Source organism: Anoplopoma fimbria, chromosome 5 (assembly GCF_027596085.1).
Source record: "Anoplopoma fimbria isolate UVic2021 breed Golden Eagle Sablefish chromosome 5, Afim_UVic_2022, whole genome shotgun sequence".
In the NCBI taxonomy this organism is placed as follows: domain Eukaryota; kingdom Metazoa; phylum Chordata; class Actinopteri; order Perciformes; family Anoplopomatidae; genus Anoplopoma; species Anoplopoma fimbria.
Window position 1 is genome coordinate 601,843 of NC_072453.1, and position 16,515 is coordinate 618,357.

General features: G+C 39.4%; 1 protein-coding gene across 1 annotated transcript in view; it reads left to right on the top strand.

Annotated features, from left to right (window-relative positions):
• The first annotated feature begins 4,003 nt into the window (after window positions 1–4,003).
• The window catches only part of LOC129091584 (Na(+)/H(+) exchange regulatory cofactor NHE-RF1-like), a 26,028-nt gene continuing 13,516 nt past the window's right edge, over window positions 4,004–16,515 (top strand). The window contains 2 exon segments of the mRNA XM_054599263.1: window positions 4,004–4,508; window positions 4,511–4,668. Coding sequence (XP_054455238.1) covers window positions 4,211–4,508; window positions 4,511–4,668 — 456 coding nt within the window. The 5' untranslated portion in view covers window positions 4,004–4,210.

Genomic DNA, 16,515 nt, shown 5'->3' on the forward strand with positions numbered 1-16,515 from the left:
TGGGGACCGTAACCACAACTCTATTTCTGAACACACAAATGTTTTGGTCACCTGAAATGTGTCTCTAGAGGATTGTTGCATAAGACCAAACATTACGTATGAGTTACTTGACAATGATCTGCGTTTGGATTTTGAATTTTGTCATTTGTATAGGAAACATCTATGTACATAATCGATTTGTGAGTGAGCAGTTTTTTTGAAAAACAAAAGTATATGTATATATATATATATATATATATATATATATATATATATATATATATATATATATATATATATATATATATATTACTTTTATGGCTTGATTATGGACTTTAAACTTGAGTTGCATGTTTGCTGGATTGCATGAACCAAATCTGTGCAAATTGCCTCCAGAACATATTAAACTCTGTTTATATTTGTATCAGTATAAACATAAATTATAGACAAATTATTAGCATTTTTTCTCGGATTTTTAACTCAATGCTCAGGGTTAAATTTTGTTTTGGAAAAGATGTAATATATAAATCCACATCAATACATTAAAAGCTGCATTAATGGATAAAAAACGCTCTGGGCGACTTGGAAGGAAAGTAGGCGACACACAAACAATGGAACAGGGTGTGTGATATCGCATCAAAAAATGTTTTGTGTGTAAGTTTACTTTCCTTTTAGTTCTGTTTTAGTCTCCACCTATTCCTGAGGAAAGCGTCTGGCTCTTTAGCTGCTAAATGCTATGCTTTGTTCAGCAGCTAGTGCGTCTGCCATTTCTTTTTGGGCAGGTACAGTATGGTGGTTTTAGGAGAATATATGCTAGACATCCAAAACAATTACTTAAAAGATGCTAAACTGCTTCATGATGAGGGAAACTGCAGAGTTGGGTGATAATTCCCTGTCATCATTTTTACATAAGACATTTATCTATTTGTAATATAAAAATATCCATTAGTGCAGCTTTGAGAAACTAATGATGTCAAAACAACAACTCCACGTTCAGGTTTTTACTGTGACACAAGCAAGTTTCCAATCTCCTAATTGCAGTATGCAATGCTCTTCTGCAAATGTCAATTATTGTGGGGATGCTCAGGTCTGACACAGTTTATAATCCAAAAAAAATCTGATTATTGCCTTTTGACCTTGTTCACATTTAACAGTTGCTTCTTGTCAGACCACGCTGCCAAAAGTTGTCTTTGATGTGATGTATGCTGCATAAGAAATAAACTATTTTTAACTGAACACACTTCATATGAGCTCTAAACTTCACTGCAGTTGCCGTCTTGTTACTTTAGCCACAATGGTGTGTGCGTACGTGTGTGTATGTGTGTGTGTGTGTGTGTGTGTGTGAGAGAGAGAGAGAGAGACATAGAGAGAGAGATCACATTATTTTTCCATGGTTTTATCATGAAATGTGTCACCATCAGCAATAAATATGTCCTGAAGCCGTATAGTTACGAAGCCTACAGGAATAAATAGAAACAAAACATCCTACTTTCAGGTGTGACTTCACAATTAAATAAATAGAATTTCCCAATTTTAGGTGTGGACTTGAGTTTCATCAAAATTCATTTTTGTTCTCAACTATGAACAAAATCCAACAGGGGAGAAGTTGTTTCTAAGTGCCTTTATGATGCACTCACCTCGTTTATGGAGGATGTCAACAACACGTGGTATCCTTATTTCACCAGATACTATTTGCTCTCCTATGATGACTATCACTGACCAAATTGTGCTGCCGTTTTTGGTTGTCGAAAATTAGTGGAGAAAAGTTAAGATTGCTTAGAGATTTTACAAAGTGATCCTCAACAGTCTTCTGAGATTAAGAAAAAACTTTCTAGGTGAGCTTTTGATATTTGTCCGATCATATTCCATTGCCAAGCTTGTGCTTCCTCAAACAGGAGTAATCTGAGAAACACATTGATGACAACACGGTAACACAGTAGTTCCCAACTGCATGCCTATACGGAACTAATTGATATTATCAACTGTGCTGTTCCTGTTATGGCTGAGAATTATATTGACTTTCCATAATACTATTTTGTGGCCTGTGAAAATGCATGAGAGTAACAAATCAATCATATTCTTTAGTGGGACTACCATAATCCTGTCTTGTAGGAAATAACTATATGTTTACAGAAAGCTGGGGTTGGAACTGCTAACATTACACAACATTTTTTTCTAGTAACAAAAAAAAAATTGAACTCACAGTAGTAGAGAATTATTTTGTTTCTAGTCCTGGGTTGTAGCCAGTATTTAAAAATAATGATTCCAACCAGCTCAACACCCAAATCATAAATGATCTTAGTATCCAGTTTTTCTCTGACTGACCCCTTAATGCAAATGACGTCATATATTAAAATCACATTACTTACCTTTACATTACCTTTCTAAACAATAACAAACACACAAAGAATATATTTTTTTACCATTTATAGTTTGTTTTTTACATTGCTAAATGGTTGTTAACATTTGCTACTTAGCAATAAACATAAACAGCTGAGGCTAATGGGAATGCCACATTTCGCAAGTATTGGTAATACATTTACCAGTTGGTTTATGGACTACAATTTTGAAGCTCCTGGTAACGAGCTGTCATTCATTTGCTTCTTCCCCGGAGTTCTTGTGCTTTCTCGCCTCGCAGGTTCCCAGGAATCTGGGTTATATTTGGACTGTCATCGTGCCACCTACTGAGGCCCTGCTGACACCCACTACTACTACCACTATCATTATTAGTCACATTACTATTATTATTGCCTGTACTATTACGCTTATTGACTTGCTTCTACCCTGGAGTCTTTGTGCTTTCTCGCTTCGCAGGCTTCTATAAATCGTGGCTGTACCTGGACCGTGGATGTGCATCCTGCTACGGCCCTGCTGACACCGACTGCTACCACCATTATTATTATTACTAGTCACATTACTATTACTATTACCTGTACCATTAAGCATTTTAGCTTTACTTCCACCCTGAAGCCCTTTTGCTTTCTCGTTCTGCAGGTTTCCATGAATCGTTGTGGTACCTGGACCGTAGTCGTGCCTCCTGCTGTGAGCCGACTGACACCCACTGCTACTTCGATTATTATTATTAGTCACATTACTATCCCTATTTTCATGGCTATAATTCTACTGTAATAATTGCTGCTGTTATTATAAGTAGTCTTATTATATGAATCATTTATGTCATATACATTGAATGTGTTGTATCTCTGTTATGTTGTTCATTCTGTACACATGACATCTATTGCATTCTGTCCATCCTGGGAGAAGGATCCCTCCTCTGTGGTTCTCCCATAGGTTTCTTCCTTTTTTCTCCCTGTTAAAGGGTTTTTTTAGGGGAGTTTTTCCTGTGCCGATGTGAGGGAAGGACAGAGGATGTCGCATGTGCACAGATTGTAAAACCCTCTGAGGCAAATTTGTAATTTGTGATTCTGGGCTATACAAAATAAACTGAATTGAATTGAATTGAATTCACAAGGAAGACCCGTCCTAAACTATATCCTGCTTTATAGTCTATTTTACTCCTAATGGGATCTTAATTTACTAAATGAACATGGAAGAAGACTTGAAACTAGAGATTGAGGCCATAGACTCATGTCACAATGTTTACTGAGGGAATAAATCAAGAGAGAAGCATAATATAATATAGTATAAATATGTAAATTGTGACTAGATGATGGCTTTTGGATGGTCGAAGTTGGTCGATATTATATTTAGATCTTCCAAAGGGAAACATGAATGTCTGTACAAGATTTCATGGCAATTCATCCAATAATTGTGAAGACTTTTCACAAAAAAACCCAGAAATGTCAACCCACGGTGCCACAAGAGCAAAGAGAAAAACACACCATCAGTAACGTTCAATCGTGCACTGTAGTTTAGCAATCCAAATTCCCCGTGATAAAGATTCAGAAATGAATAACATTTTAACAGTCTTAAAATGTGCTTTTAGTTTGAAAAAACCGGTGACGCGCGTTAATCTTATTATGTTAGTTTGACACCGGCCCCTCCGTTCAGACGAGACGGCGTCGGATTGGAGGTAGGAGAAAAAGAAGATTGCAACATAGCAGTTCACAGGGGAGGATCCACCACCGAGCGGAGTGAAAGCGAAGCGGAAAGTTTACAGTGACTCAGTTCAGCGGAAGTCTGTACGCAACAGGTGTCATATTCTGTGTATGGTTGTCGGTCGACTCCCTGTTTTACGGGTAAAGTTTTCGTCCGTCAGTAAAGTGAGATCATGTCGAACCTCCGACCCAAACTGTGCTCGCTGGAGAAAGGAACCAGCGGCTACGGGTTCCACCTGCACGGAGAGAAGGGCAAGACGGGGCAGTTTATCCGACTGGTGGAGCCGGATACTCCCGCCTCCGAAGCCGGGCTGTTCGCGGGCGACCGGCTGGCATTCGTGAACGGGGAGAGCGTGGAGGGCGAGAGCCACCAGCAGGTAGTCGCCAAAATACGGGCCACCGTCGGGGCTCTGGAGCTTATCGTCGTCGACCCCGAGACGGCCGAGCTGCTGACGAAACACAACCTGGAGTGCCGGAGGAGTTCGTCACCGAGGGGATTCCCCTGCCCGGCGGGGACAGCGACTCCGACCGTGTCGACGCACAGAGCAACGGCGCCTCCAGGGAGAACGGGGACACTAGCTCGGAGAGGTCGGTCAGGTCAGAGAGGCTGAGTGTCAGCTCCAACACCAAGGTACAGCCAACAACACAGGATCACTCCATTTAACTATTACTGTCCGCTTCACATTTTATATAATATATATATATATTTTTTTTTTCATTTCATTTATTTATTTCAGACATATCAAAATACAAATCAAACATCGCAAATAACACCAAACAAAATAAAAAACATGACACTACAATAAACAAAAGCGATGTGCCAATTATTTCACTAAAGAAAAAAAAATTACATACATTCAATTGATATGTCTGAAAAGGAGTAGGAAGAAGTGTAACACTTATTTAATCCTACCCCTTTTCCACAGTTCAATAATTAATATTTATTTAATTAATATATACTTCCTGTATTCCTCATAATCTCTCTTTATACTATATTTGATATATTATTTCATATATATATTAATATTATTATTTATTTTTTTATATTTTCCTTCTTACTTCTGTCCCTCATATATATTATAATCTTGACCAAACGTATGAATCAGACTTTCAGAAATGTCGGCCATAAGGTCAGCTGTTCACCTCTTGACCTGTGACTAGGAGTGGGAGTTATGGATGACATCTTATATAATGTAATCTTTAACCAGCATATCACTATACAGTATTGTAATGTTGTGTATTTTCTGAAAATCAATTATAACCAAGAAAATGTATTCTTGCCCTTTTGATCAGTGTAGATTACAAAACACCCTCAACAAAGTCCACCTACTTTTATTTTGCATTATTATTATTATTACTTATCCACAATCAGTTAATCACTTAAATATTGCCTGTTAATGCAAAAAAACCCCATTAAATATCACCATAAACAAGTGATAGCTACCATGGTAAATGTGTTTTCTGACGTTTGACAAATGTATATTATCTCACTGTATGTTGACATACGCATAAGCTGCAGTTTATGGTCTCCCAGAGGTCATTAAAACACACTTCATTCTACATTATTGCTTTTATAGGAGTCAAAAACAGCAGTGCCCCTGGCTTATATCTTCTGATCTGATCTGAGGCCAGCCCCTGCCTAAGGAAATAGATTCCCCCCCCCCCCACATTAGGTAGCCATTTCCAGTGCCGGTGATCTGCTAAGACTGAGAGGTGACACAGCCTCTACTCATTCCTGTTGAGCAGAGTCTTTGTCATGTGAAGGCCTGTCCGTTTCTCTGCTTCCTGTCTTGAAATTCCCCGGCAGGTTTTGCTCGTCGGACCAGAGATTTATGATTCATGTCAGCGTCTGAATCATTTTCTACTCTCTTATGATTACCCGATAGGGTTATGAGAGATATTGATTGACACAATAGGGTTAAAAATAACTTAAATTGCACATGCTCAGAGAGGTTGGATGGAGGTGCACCACGGTTTCAGATTTTTTTATTAATGTGCTGTGTGGATGGCACTCGCAAAAAGAGCTGGATTAGCAACAATGCTAAAGGTCTGACGCTCTGTCTGGGACTCTGAGAACTTCCACTACACCAAAATTACAATAACTGTACTGTGACGTGCTTTTCTCTTGTGGGATTACCAGTATCCTGCCTCTTTGAAAGACCAGGCTCTGTTATTCTCAGAAGTTGTCATAAATGTGGCAATATTTTGTAGGCTATCAAACTTTTTTTAGCCAGTGCAAAGTCTGGGCCCTGATTCTAACCTGTTGTGTAACAGCTATATAAAATAGCCTGATTGTGGAGGTTTTTAATCTGTGTGGCACTCTGAGAATAGAAAAGGATTTACATTTGGTGGCTTACAAATATTATTGGATACTTTTAGGATATTTTTTAGACTTGGCCCCCCTCATTAAGAAGGAGTCAAGGGTGAGCTCCAAAACAACATGAAGGTACTGGCAGGGATTCAGTGTCTTTCATGGATTACATTGCAAATTCTCAAATGAATTTCAACGTTCTGAAGTGAGTGTTAAGCATCAAAAGGTTTAAATGTCAAACTTTTACTTTGTTATGGTCATCTATATATTTTTTTCTTCATAAAAACACACAATTCAAATGATTAGGAAATCAAAGTGTGTTTTTATATGGATTCAAACAAATCTTGTCATTGGTAGTTTTAATGATGTATTATAAGCTGCTTCGAGCTAGTGTTAGGAAGTTAAACTGGTCATAATTCCCTCTTTAATATCTATTTATGTGGTTGTGAAAACATCTCCTTCAAACAACTGGATTTATTCAAGTTGCTCATGAACACTACATTTTACGTGATTAAAATGTTAATGCTACATCGTCAACCTCAGACCCATGTAGAAATTGACAGGGGAAGAGCTACTAACGTTAGCTGTTAGCAGCCGGTGGCCAGCACAGTCCTGCTTGCTGTATTGAGGTTCCATCGAGTTACATTTTTGCTGTAATCTGAAAAAAAATGAGTACTGGCCGAAGGTAAACTATAACGATATCATGATGAGTTGAAATGTAATCTTGTAAAACTTTTGTTTTTGGCAGCAAACTTGAGGCGGATCATCAGGAATTTATAATGATAAGCAAAAACCAGCATGCAAACGGTAATAAAGGAAGAACGTTAACAGCAGCAACAAAAACAATTCTCTGGGCAAATAATATGGCCGACATCGTCACATTCAAAATTCAACATGAGGAAATACATTGTCCAAGTTCCACTTTGGTGAAGTTATAAACACAAAATGCATTATTTGCAGATAGCTATGACAGGATTAGATCCCAAAAAATATGTCTCTTGAATAAACAGATTTAACTTTTTGTCTTTATAATAAACTTATCATTAGCTTGGGGAGGTATTGTGACTGCCGTGTTCCCAGTAAGTAATCACTTTGGTACCAAGCATCTAACAACACCTATTTCAGCTGGATGTACCTGTGGTCAGGCCTTTATAATGATATGATGCGGAAAAAAGCTGCTTTTTTTGCTTGATGAAGGACTTGAGTAATGATTTAGAATAAGGATCTGTCTGTAGACGTATCGATTTAATCAAGCAATTGTTTCTGCACTAGTTTGCAGATGCCCAGAAGTGGGGAAAAGTCACTCCGGTGTGAGACTCCTCCACCCTCTATACATAATGTGTTTTTTAGTTGTCAGCTATCGTTGCGTCTCTGACTTGAATCCAACTTGTTCGACTCTCATCCACACCTCTGCCTTTACCTACATGGATCTCCTACACTTTGGCCCCTGTCCCGCTGCTATAAATGGGATGTCTAGATCTCGGTCTCACTCTATGCGGGCGGCTCACAGCCCGTCACTAATCCTCTGACCTCCGGTGAAGTAAAAAAGCCCAGGCTGGCCGGGATGCTGCAAACCTCCAGCCACATTCCTCCCTGATGGGGAACTTGGCAGAGCCTGACTGATGGTCTTATACTGGCCTCTGATACCAGGCCTCTCAGTGGGACACACTTGAGTGGGCCGGCCAGTGATGACGCAGAACTAGCCCGGAGCAACATTCACGGTTCCGCCTCAAACAATAGTCCCTTTCACGTGATCGCCTTTTGGTTGGTCCTAGTATTAGTCCAGGGCTCTGTCACCAAATGTTTTTTTTCACATTAAATTAAGATAAGATAATCCTTTATTAGTCCCGCAATAAAGGATTATCTTATCTTATCTTAATTTAATGTGAAAAAAAACAAGCAATATCCTCGTGGTGATAGTCTCGGCAAAGACTTTGATATCTAATACCACAAAGATTGCATTTTTTCCCCCCGGAGATAAAAGCACAAACCCAATGAGCTGTCATCATATTATGGTAACATCCTGGCCTCCAGCGACTCGGGTCCTCCACCACACCGAGGGTCCTTCTGTCCGTCGCCATAGAGATCCCCGGCAGCAGAAAGAGGCTTTGTCCGCCGTGTTTGCATGGGGAGAAAGGCTGGCGGGCCAAGGGGAGGAAAGGAGAGAGGACTCTCACGCCTCAGCAAGGAGGCCATGCTGACCCTGAAATACCTACACCCTAACTTGAGACACACACACACACACACACACACACACACACACACACACACACACACACACACACACACACACACACACACACACACTGTGTGTGTGTGGTTGGTGGTCACCAGATTAAACAGCAATTTGTTCTGCACTTGAACATGTGAAAGTGTCAAACAAATGGTGACATAATGGAGTTCTAAATGAATGGGTGTTTGAGGTGTTGAAGCAAGGTTTAATACGATGAGGTTCTTGACCAGATATCCAAATGCCATATCGCACCAGACTCATTATATTTGCCCCAACTTACAAGGACCTGGCTCCCACTCCCTGTTTGCCCATTTACCTTAAGACTTTGACCCTCAGACTCAGAATGAAGGCCTCTCATCTTGCCAACCGATCGTTTCGTCTTCCATGTTTCACAACATCTCTTATCTCTCCGCTCATATAAGCCCTGGGAAAGAGCAATCAATCTGCCACTTTATTGATTCAAGAGGAGTGAACGCTATGAATCAAGATTACTGTCATGTCAACTCAATATAGCAGCAACCTCTTAAGCTTTATTCCAATGATAGATGGAGTGGTTATAATTTAACTGCAAAAGATTAGAGACATGCTTGGATGTGCACCTATCTGACTGCGTACAGAATCAAGAGTCTCAGTGTAACAATGAAGGATTTAACGGTTTTGATAGTTCTGTAACGATGAGTCGGTTAATCGATCACATAGCTTGGTCATTGCTGATACAGATATTAATATTCAGAGTTTCTTCCTGGTATGGGCTCCTTATGTTTGTTTTTTTTAAATAATTGTGGACACAATTATTAGCAGGACATTTTAAAGATGGAAAAAAACCCTGTAAATGTTCCATATTGGGAACATTTATTGGGAACAGTCTTCCATACTGTGACGTCAACTTTTGTACTGCAGTTTATTCATTGGTCATCATTCATACCCAATTCCGATATATGTATATATTTGCAATAACTAATATCGACCCAAATTATCTTGTTAATTGCCTTTTTTGATAATTGATAAACCGTTTTAAGTAATTTTTTAAGCAGAAGTGCCGTATATCTGTTTGTTCCAGCCTCTCAAATGTTAGAAATGTTGCTGCATTTCTCCGTTTGATATTACAGTAAATTGAATATCTTTACATTTTGGACTGTTGTTGGACAGTTATGCTTTTGAAGTAACCATTGTGGGCTTCAGGAAATCTTGATAAGTACTTTTTGACATTTAGCATTGATCAAATAATTATCATCATTATCATTCTGAAAGGCTGTTAGATGTGCGATGGAGGTAGAAATGCTGCTAGCAAATGCTCGGTCAAAATCATAATATCAGATTTGTATCTGAGGTCATCATCTGATGGAGATGCTGTTTAAATTAAGTGATATATGGGACACAAACTGGGGACACCCCCAGTCAGCGGCAGGCCATCCACATCCACTGCATGTGATAAACCTATAAACTTATAAACCTGTAAGCCTATTTGGAGTTACATTATACCTGTACTTGGAGACTTTCAACTCAAACCATTTTTTTCTTAATTATCAAATGTGTTTTTAAATAGAATTGACAGCATTGACTGTTTTTTTGCTCTATTATTATCTATAATTGTCTCTCACAACAGTCACAAATAGTAATTTATTTATTTATTTATTTATTAGATTCCCAACATCCGAAACATCTTTACAGAAGTGTGTGATATTTTTAATGAACTGAGTATCTGCTCTTGTTTTAAGAATAAAAAATGTTTTCTTACCCAGGCCGAATCTAGAGCAACTTTCCATCGGATGTGTCTTTATATGGGCTGCCATCCAAAACAAACTCTATAAAAGAGCTGTTGGCGTCATCAGACTGAGATCCTCTCTGCTCCACTGTTTTCTTAGTGTCAAAGTCTAAATCAACTCGGATACAAAATAGCCTCTTGGTCGCCCAAGCTTCCATCACAGTCCTTTTATTCTTAGTTACAGGGTAAATGCAGTCTAGCGGTTTATTCATTTTTCATCATTTTCCACTTGAGGTTAACCAAGGACATGTCTCTTGACTCTGAGATGACAGGAGACTTTGTGCCGTCACTGCTGTGATCGTGCTCTTCCCTTCGGCTTGGACCGGACCGTGAAGTTAATCTGTGCAATGGAAAGCCTGCAGATCCATCAAGATTTAATCAGGGTCTTTGGCATGACAGGGATTATAATTACATTTGGTGCAAGCAATTAGGACGTCTTTGAAGCCTGTCATCTTCTGAAACTCAGAATGCAATCATACTAAGTTATAAATATGTACCTCAAGCTTTGGGCTCAGTCTGCTTTCAGCTCCAATCAGTCAGCTGTTGCTAAATGGAGAGTTCAGCATGACCAAACAGGTTGAGATGATTGTATCCACAAAGACGAGGGGGAGATGTGTGGGGAAAATAAAAATACAATATGTTCTGACCGTTAACCCTGTCCTGTCAAACTGTACTCTCTGTTGCCTTGATATTGACTGGTGTGTGTGTATATATATATATATATATATATATATATATACACACACGTATGTGTGTACTGCATCTCTATGGAAACAGCACAATCATAGCTAGTGTAATGAGAACTTAAATGTCTTTGAATGTCTTGAAGTATAGTAAGTACAGGCACTAAATCCTAATAAAGGAAATTCATTTTTGGGAAAAAATATTTTTTAAATGGGTGCCTACAAGTATTACCAATTAATATATAATAATAATGAAGGCTCCATTTTCTATATACATTCAACTATTTACATTTTTACAACCTCTACTAACAGCCTCTCCTCTCCGCTCTGTGTTCAGCAGCCTGCAGTTCAGACGAAGTTTCACTGAATTTTTGTCACGGGACGGTTGGTTAATTATAACTGAGGAGAGCAGAATTAAATGTTTTTTACAGGATCTGGTTAGAGCAAACCGCTTATTTGGGCCGAGATTTTAATTGCGACATGTAGAATAAACAGTTTTTGATGAAATATCACAGTCGTAAGCTCTGTTTGGCTGCTTTTTTTGTGAAGGAAGCCTTCATCACATGTGATGTGTTTAAGGACCATCGGAGAGATAACAATTTGATAATGATGACGTTTTTTACAGCTTCTTGCTCTGATCTACGGTGTAGTTTTGGCGATTGTTTAGAGAATACATGCTATTCAATCCCTCTGGAGTTTTGGGGGGTTTCAGAGGGTTAATACTTTTTTTCCTTTCCAAGCACTCATATTTAGTGTTCGCTCTTGTTCTCTGCCGATAACATGCTGTTGTACTTTTGAGAACACATCCCTGATAACAAGGTGCTGAGTGATGATCTCATTTTACAGATTCCCTTCGTAGAGGCCACTTCTGTAACCACACACACAATTAGGACATAGAAGTTTTTTTTTACATGCAATCATACACACACAAACACACACATACACACTTTGTCAGCGGCTGAGTTGTTAGCCGTGAGGGTGGAACCAATGAGGAAACCACTTCCTGTCCTTGTAGCATGTCGCTATAGTGCTGAAGCCACATACACATTGTTTTTTGTCTCAGCCAGTTAATTACCATAATGCTACCTTTGGTGGCAGTTCAGTGTAGTTTGTGTCGATGCATGTAAGCTAACAACTTCCTCCAGCAATAAACATCATGTCTCTCTCCAGAAATTGTGACCTACTTACTCAAGTTAAATAACAGACCTTATTGTGAGCGGTTTCATGTGGGAACTATTATTCTTTCAACCCTAGCAGCATGTGTATAATTTCAGTATATCGTGAGCAGCTTGCACAGCATAGAAGTGCTAACGCTAGCTAATGCAGTGGTAACATACCCTGCTAATACTAGCTCCACAGGTTTTTTTTACACAGAAATGTTTTAGAATATCACTTTACAACCTCTGCGGGTAACGAGTGTCACTGTTACACAACGTTTAACCAAGACTAGCCCCAAACCACTAAAACCAGCCTGAAAATACAGAAAACCTGAAACAATGACATGAGAGCAGAGCTGGATAGTTGGTTTAACCCATTCAAAGCTGGCTGCTACGCTGATTGGTCAGTCTGTATCACAGGGGCGGGACTTGGCTCAAGCACTGCTAAATTCAGTGAAGAAATGTTTGTTGCACAAGCCCATTGCTGTAGCAATCCCTGAACTCTTTCTGAGTGAAAGAGTTTAAGATGAGTGCTTCCTGTACGGAGGCTTCTACAGAAATGTCTCAATTCAATCTGCCCATATTTTGTGAAAACATGTTTGAGACGTAACTTTTTCTATCTGTGCCCCAAGGTTTCAAAAGGCACACTGTTTAGTGTTTCACCCTCGGTTCAAGGTCCTGTTTATATGACACCAGGGTCTGATTAACTACAGCAAGCTGTAAAACCATTAACCTCTGATATTCAACAAGCTTAGGGAATGTTTACAATGGCTGCCTCTTGTACCATCGTACTTAATCGGGCTAATCCTGCATTCACACCTTGGCTATTTGTAGCAGACCACAAACCAGATGTTATTAATATGTGGGCACAGGAACATGACTGGGCCCGCAGCCAGATCTCTGCAACCAATGTTTCCTTTTCTGCTCCTTTTTGTGCTGAATCCCAACCAGGCTGCAGGTGCAGAGGCTGACCTATTAACCTCTCTGCAGAGGAAAGGCTTGAAAAAAAGGCAAATTTCAAGTGATGGCTTTTTTGAATATGGCCCGATTGGCATGCCGCTGTTGAATGCATAACATTTCTTTCTACAATCAACACTTGAAATGATGAAGGCCACTGCTGACTATTGGTTTACTGTATAATCAGATCATCACAGGTAGCTGTTATGGATATAATGCTAATATCTCTGTGGTGGTGGTCAAGCTAGCTGGGCTAGCCTGTTGGTCCAGCACAAAGCATAAAGGCTGGTGTTATTCTATAGTTTTCTTATTGTCAACAAATCCTATGAAAAGATCAAAACCAACAATGTGTTTCTCCGTCTCACAATACTATCTAACTTCCTGTCTATGGCATTCAGGCCCAAGCCCTTCGGTAAAGATATTTAATCTTTAAAGGCTCACAAATATATGGAATATTCTTTTTAAGAGGCTTTTTTATAAAAAAAAAAATTATGAAACATTAATCATTGTTTTCCAAACAGGAGGAAATACTGCATTTGTCGGGGGCATTTTTTAAGCAGCAGATAAATCAACGTTTAGTGCACAACCCCAAAAATGACATGTATACATGGATGATTTTTTGGTTTTCACACTTTTAGATTTATTATTTTACATTAGGTTAAATAATCTAAGTGACAGTGACTATTTTTCTGAAAGCTTAGCTCCTGAAAGCCCCTGAGCTGGTGAGACTTGTTAGCGAGATACGTCACAGGTTTGTGTCTTTTCATTGGAATTGTTGACAGACGGATACGGAATGTTCCACTAGATTCCAAACAGCATGTTTGTGACAATGCGATGCATACCGAGTGGCGTACCAACACTAAGAATAGCACGGGCAATATGTCGTATTGTTATGGTTGGCCAGTCACATGCCTCACATGCTGTAGAGACATTACAATTCAATTCAATTCAGTTTATTTTGTATAGCCCAGAATCACAAATTACAAATTTGCCTCAGAGGGCTTTACAATCTGTGCACATGCGACATCCTCATTACAGATAACCTTCATCTCTGATGGCCACCTCCAGCAGCGGATGGTTGCTGTAGCATTTTTTGTAGTTTTAATGCCATCATGTTGGACTTTACCCAGCTGTGTCATCATCACACAGCACTTGTTGTCACAGAAACTGTTTTGCTGTGCATGGCTCTGCTGACACTGTGGTTTTCCTGTGCATGTCGTGAAAGCCTGAAAACTCAGACGGCAATGCTGAAATGTCTCATGAGTGACGCCGGTGATGTTTAATATTTATAGATATAGGTTAGCAAAGGGGACATCTTTGCCATGTGTCTCTCTGCCGCTTGATCTGAGGGTTTTTTTCTTCTGATTACTTACAGGTTCACTGCTGCAGACAATTGTTGTGCAGACAGGCATGATTACTTCACAGTTTTAGCTGGAGGCCAAATAAAGCAAATGCTGGAGTCACAAAGAAGGAGGCTAAAGTTACATGTCTAAAATGTCCTTTGCTGTGTTGGTGGACCCCAGAATCGACTAGAAATTTCATCACAACCCTTTGAGATGACAAGCTGTGATTCAAAGCATTTCAGAGATGGAGAGAAAATGTTGCTAATAGTTAAGATTACTCTTCTGCTAACCTCAGCTGTCTCGGGTTGCTTTGCAGTGGAATTGCTGAAAAGCCACTTAGTTTCTGCAGGATAGTTAAAGGCAAAGATTTATAAACCGTCAGCTCTTAGGATGGACTCTGCACTTGGTTTCTCTTATCAGGTGTGTAAATGTCGTCCGCAGCATTCCGGATCCACTGGTGAGTCTTTTGAGACAGGATGTGCCTGGTTTTGCAGTGTTACGTAGATGAAAGTAGGCAGTCCTTGAAGTTTGTTCTATGTGGGAGTTAAAGGACGTATCCGGATCACAGATTACTCCTTGATTACTTGAAGTGATGCAGTGGGAGTCTCCATATGCCTATACACATATAGCCACCAATATACACTGTGGGTTTTATTAATATGCTACATTAAAGACAGTATCAAGTCAGATTAGTCTCAATATTAATGAGTGCACACAGAAGGATTCACAAATGTATTTTGTGATTTAATATTTAAATTATTCCCTCCTCAAAAATATTTTTTCAATGCACACAGAAATAGTTTTTAATATACATATATAGTAAATGTAAACAGAATCCACATATTAGAAAATAAGTTCCACAAATATATTTTGGATGCACACACAAATTTATCTTTGTTTTAATATAGAGATTCACAAATATAAAAACAAAAACCATATTTCTGATGTTGAGGTCTATCGTGTATCAGCTTGTTCCAGCTCATTCTTAATAATCCAAGTTTTTTAGGTTTTTTTCCTGATCTTTCTCTACCTTCCTGAAGCCGTCCATGGGTTTGACTGCTTTTCTGACACATTTATGACCTTTACCTTTTCCGCTTTGCTTTTAATCTGTAGGGCTGTACACGCAGTGCTCTTAACAACACCCCGCTGGCGGCCTCCTCTCACTGTCATAAAACAACAAATTACACTCCGAGACCTGTGAATGACACACCGACAGCCCATTTAGTGTGAACTAAAGAGGCCTATGAGGTGTTCAGGCTCAGTAAGGAACAGCGAGACCGCAGACTAGCATGTCACTGCCTCATGCTTGAGAACAACTGCACATCTAACCTGGCCAAATCGCAAAAAAAGGCTACAGCATAGAATATAGATATTATCTGAAAATTATGATGTAAGTAATAATTTCAAAGTGAGCTCCATGTGTGGGAATAACACTTCCTTACACATATCAAATATGATAAGAACAACTGGTTTCCTGGATTATCTTGAAAGAAGAGTTAATCCGACCCAAAATGTCCACCAATGTACGGTGCTGCAACTTGTCGGGAATTTACCATCATACACACATTTGAATAGAGAGGCAACCCTTTTCTTTTTAAAGGGTTACATTACATTACATTACAGTCATTTAGCAGACGCTTTTATCCAAAGCGACTTACAGGAAGTGTATTCAACATAGGTATTCAAGAGAACTACTAGTCACCAGAAGTCATAAGTGCATCTCCTTTCTTAAACAAGCATCTTAAAGCATAAACCAGAGCAGAAGTATAGTGCAGAGGCAAATTACTATGAAAACAATAATTGCAATTGAATTCCATCCATCCATGCAGCAAGCTAAGGAGGGTCCTCCAGACGTCCTTCTCCCCAGCAACACTTTCCAGCTCCTCCTGGGAACCCCGAGGCGTTCCCAGGCCAGACGAGATATATAATCTCTCCAGCGTGTTCTGGGTCTACCCGGGGCCTCTTACCAGTTGGACGTGCCTGGAAAACCTCTAAAGGGAGGAGTCCAGGAGGCATCCTGACCAGATGC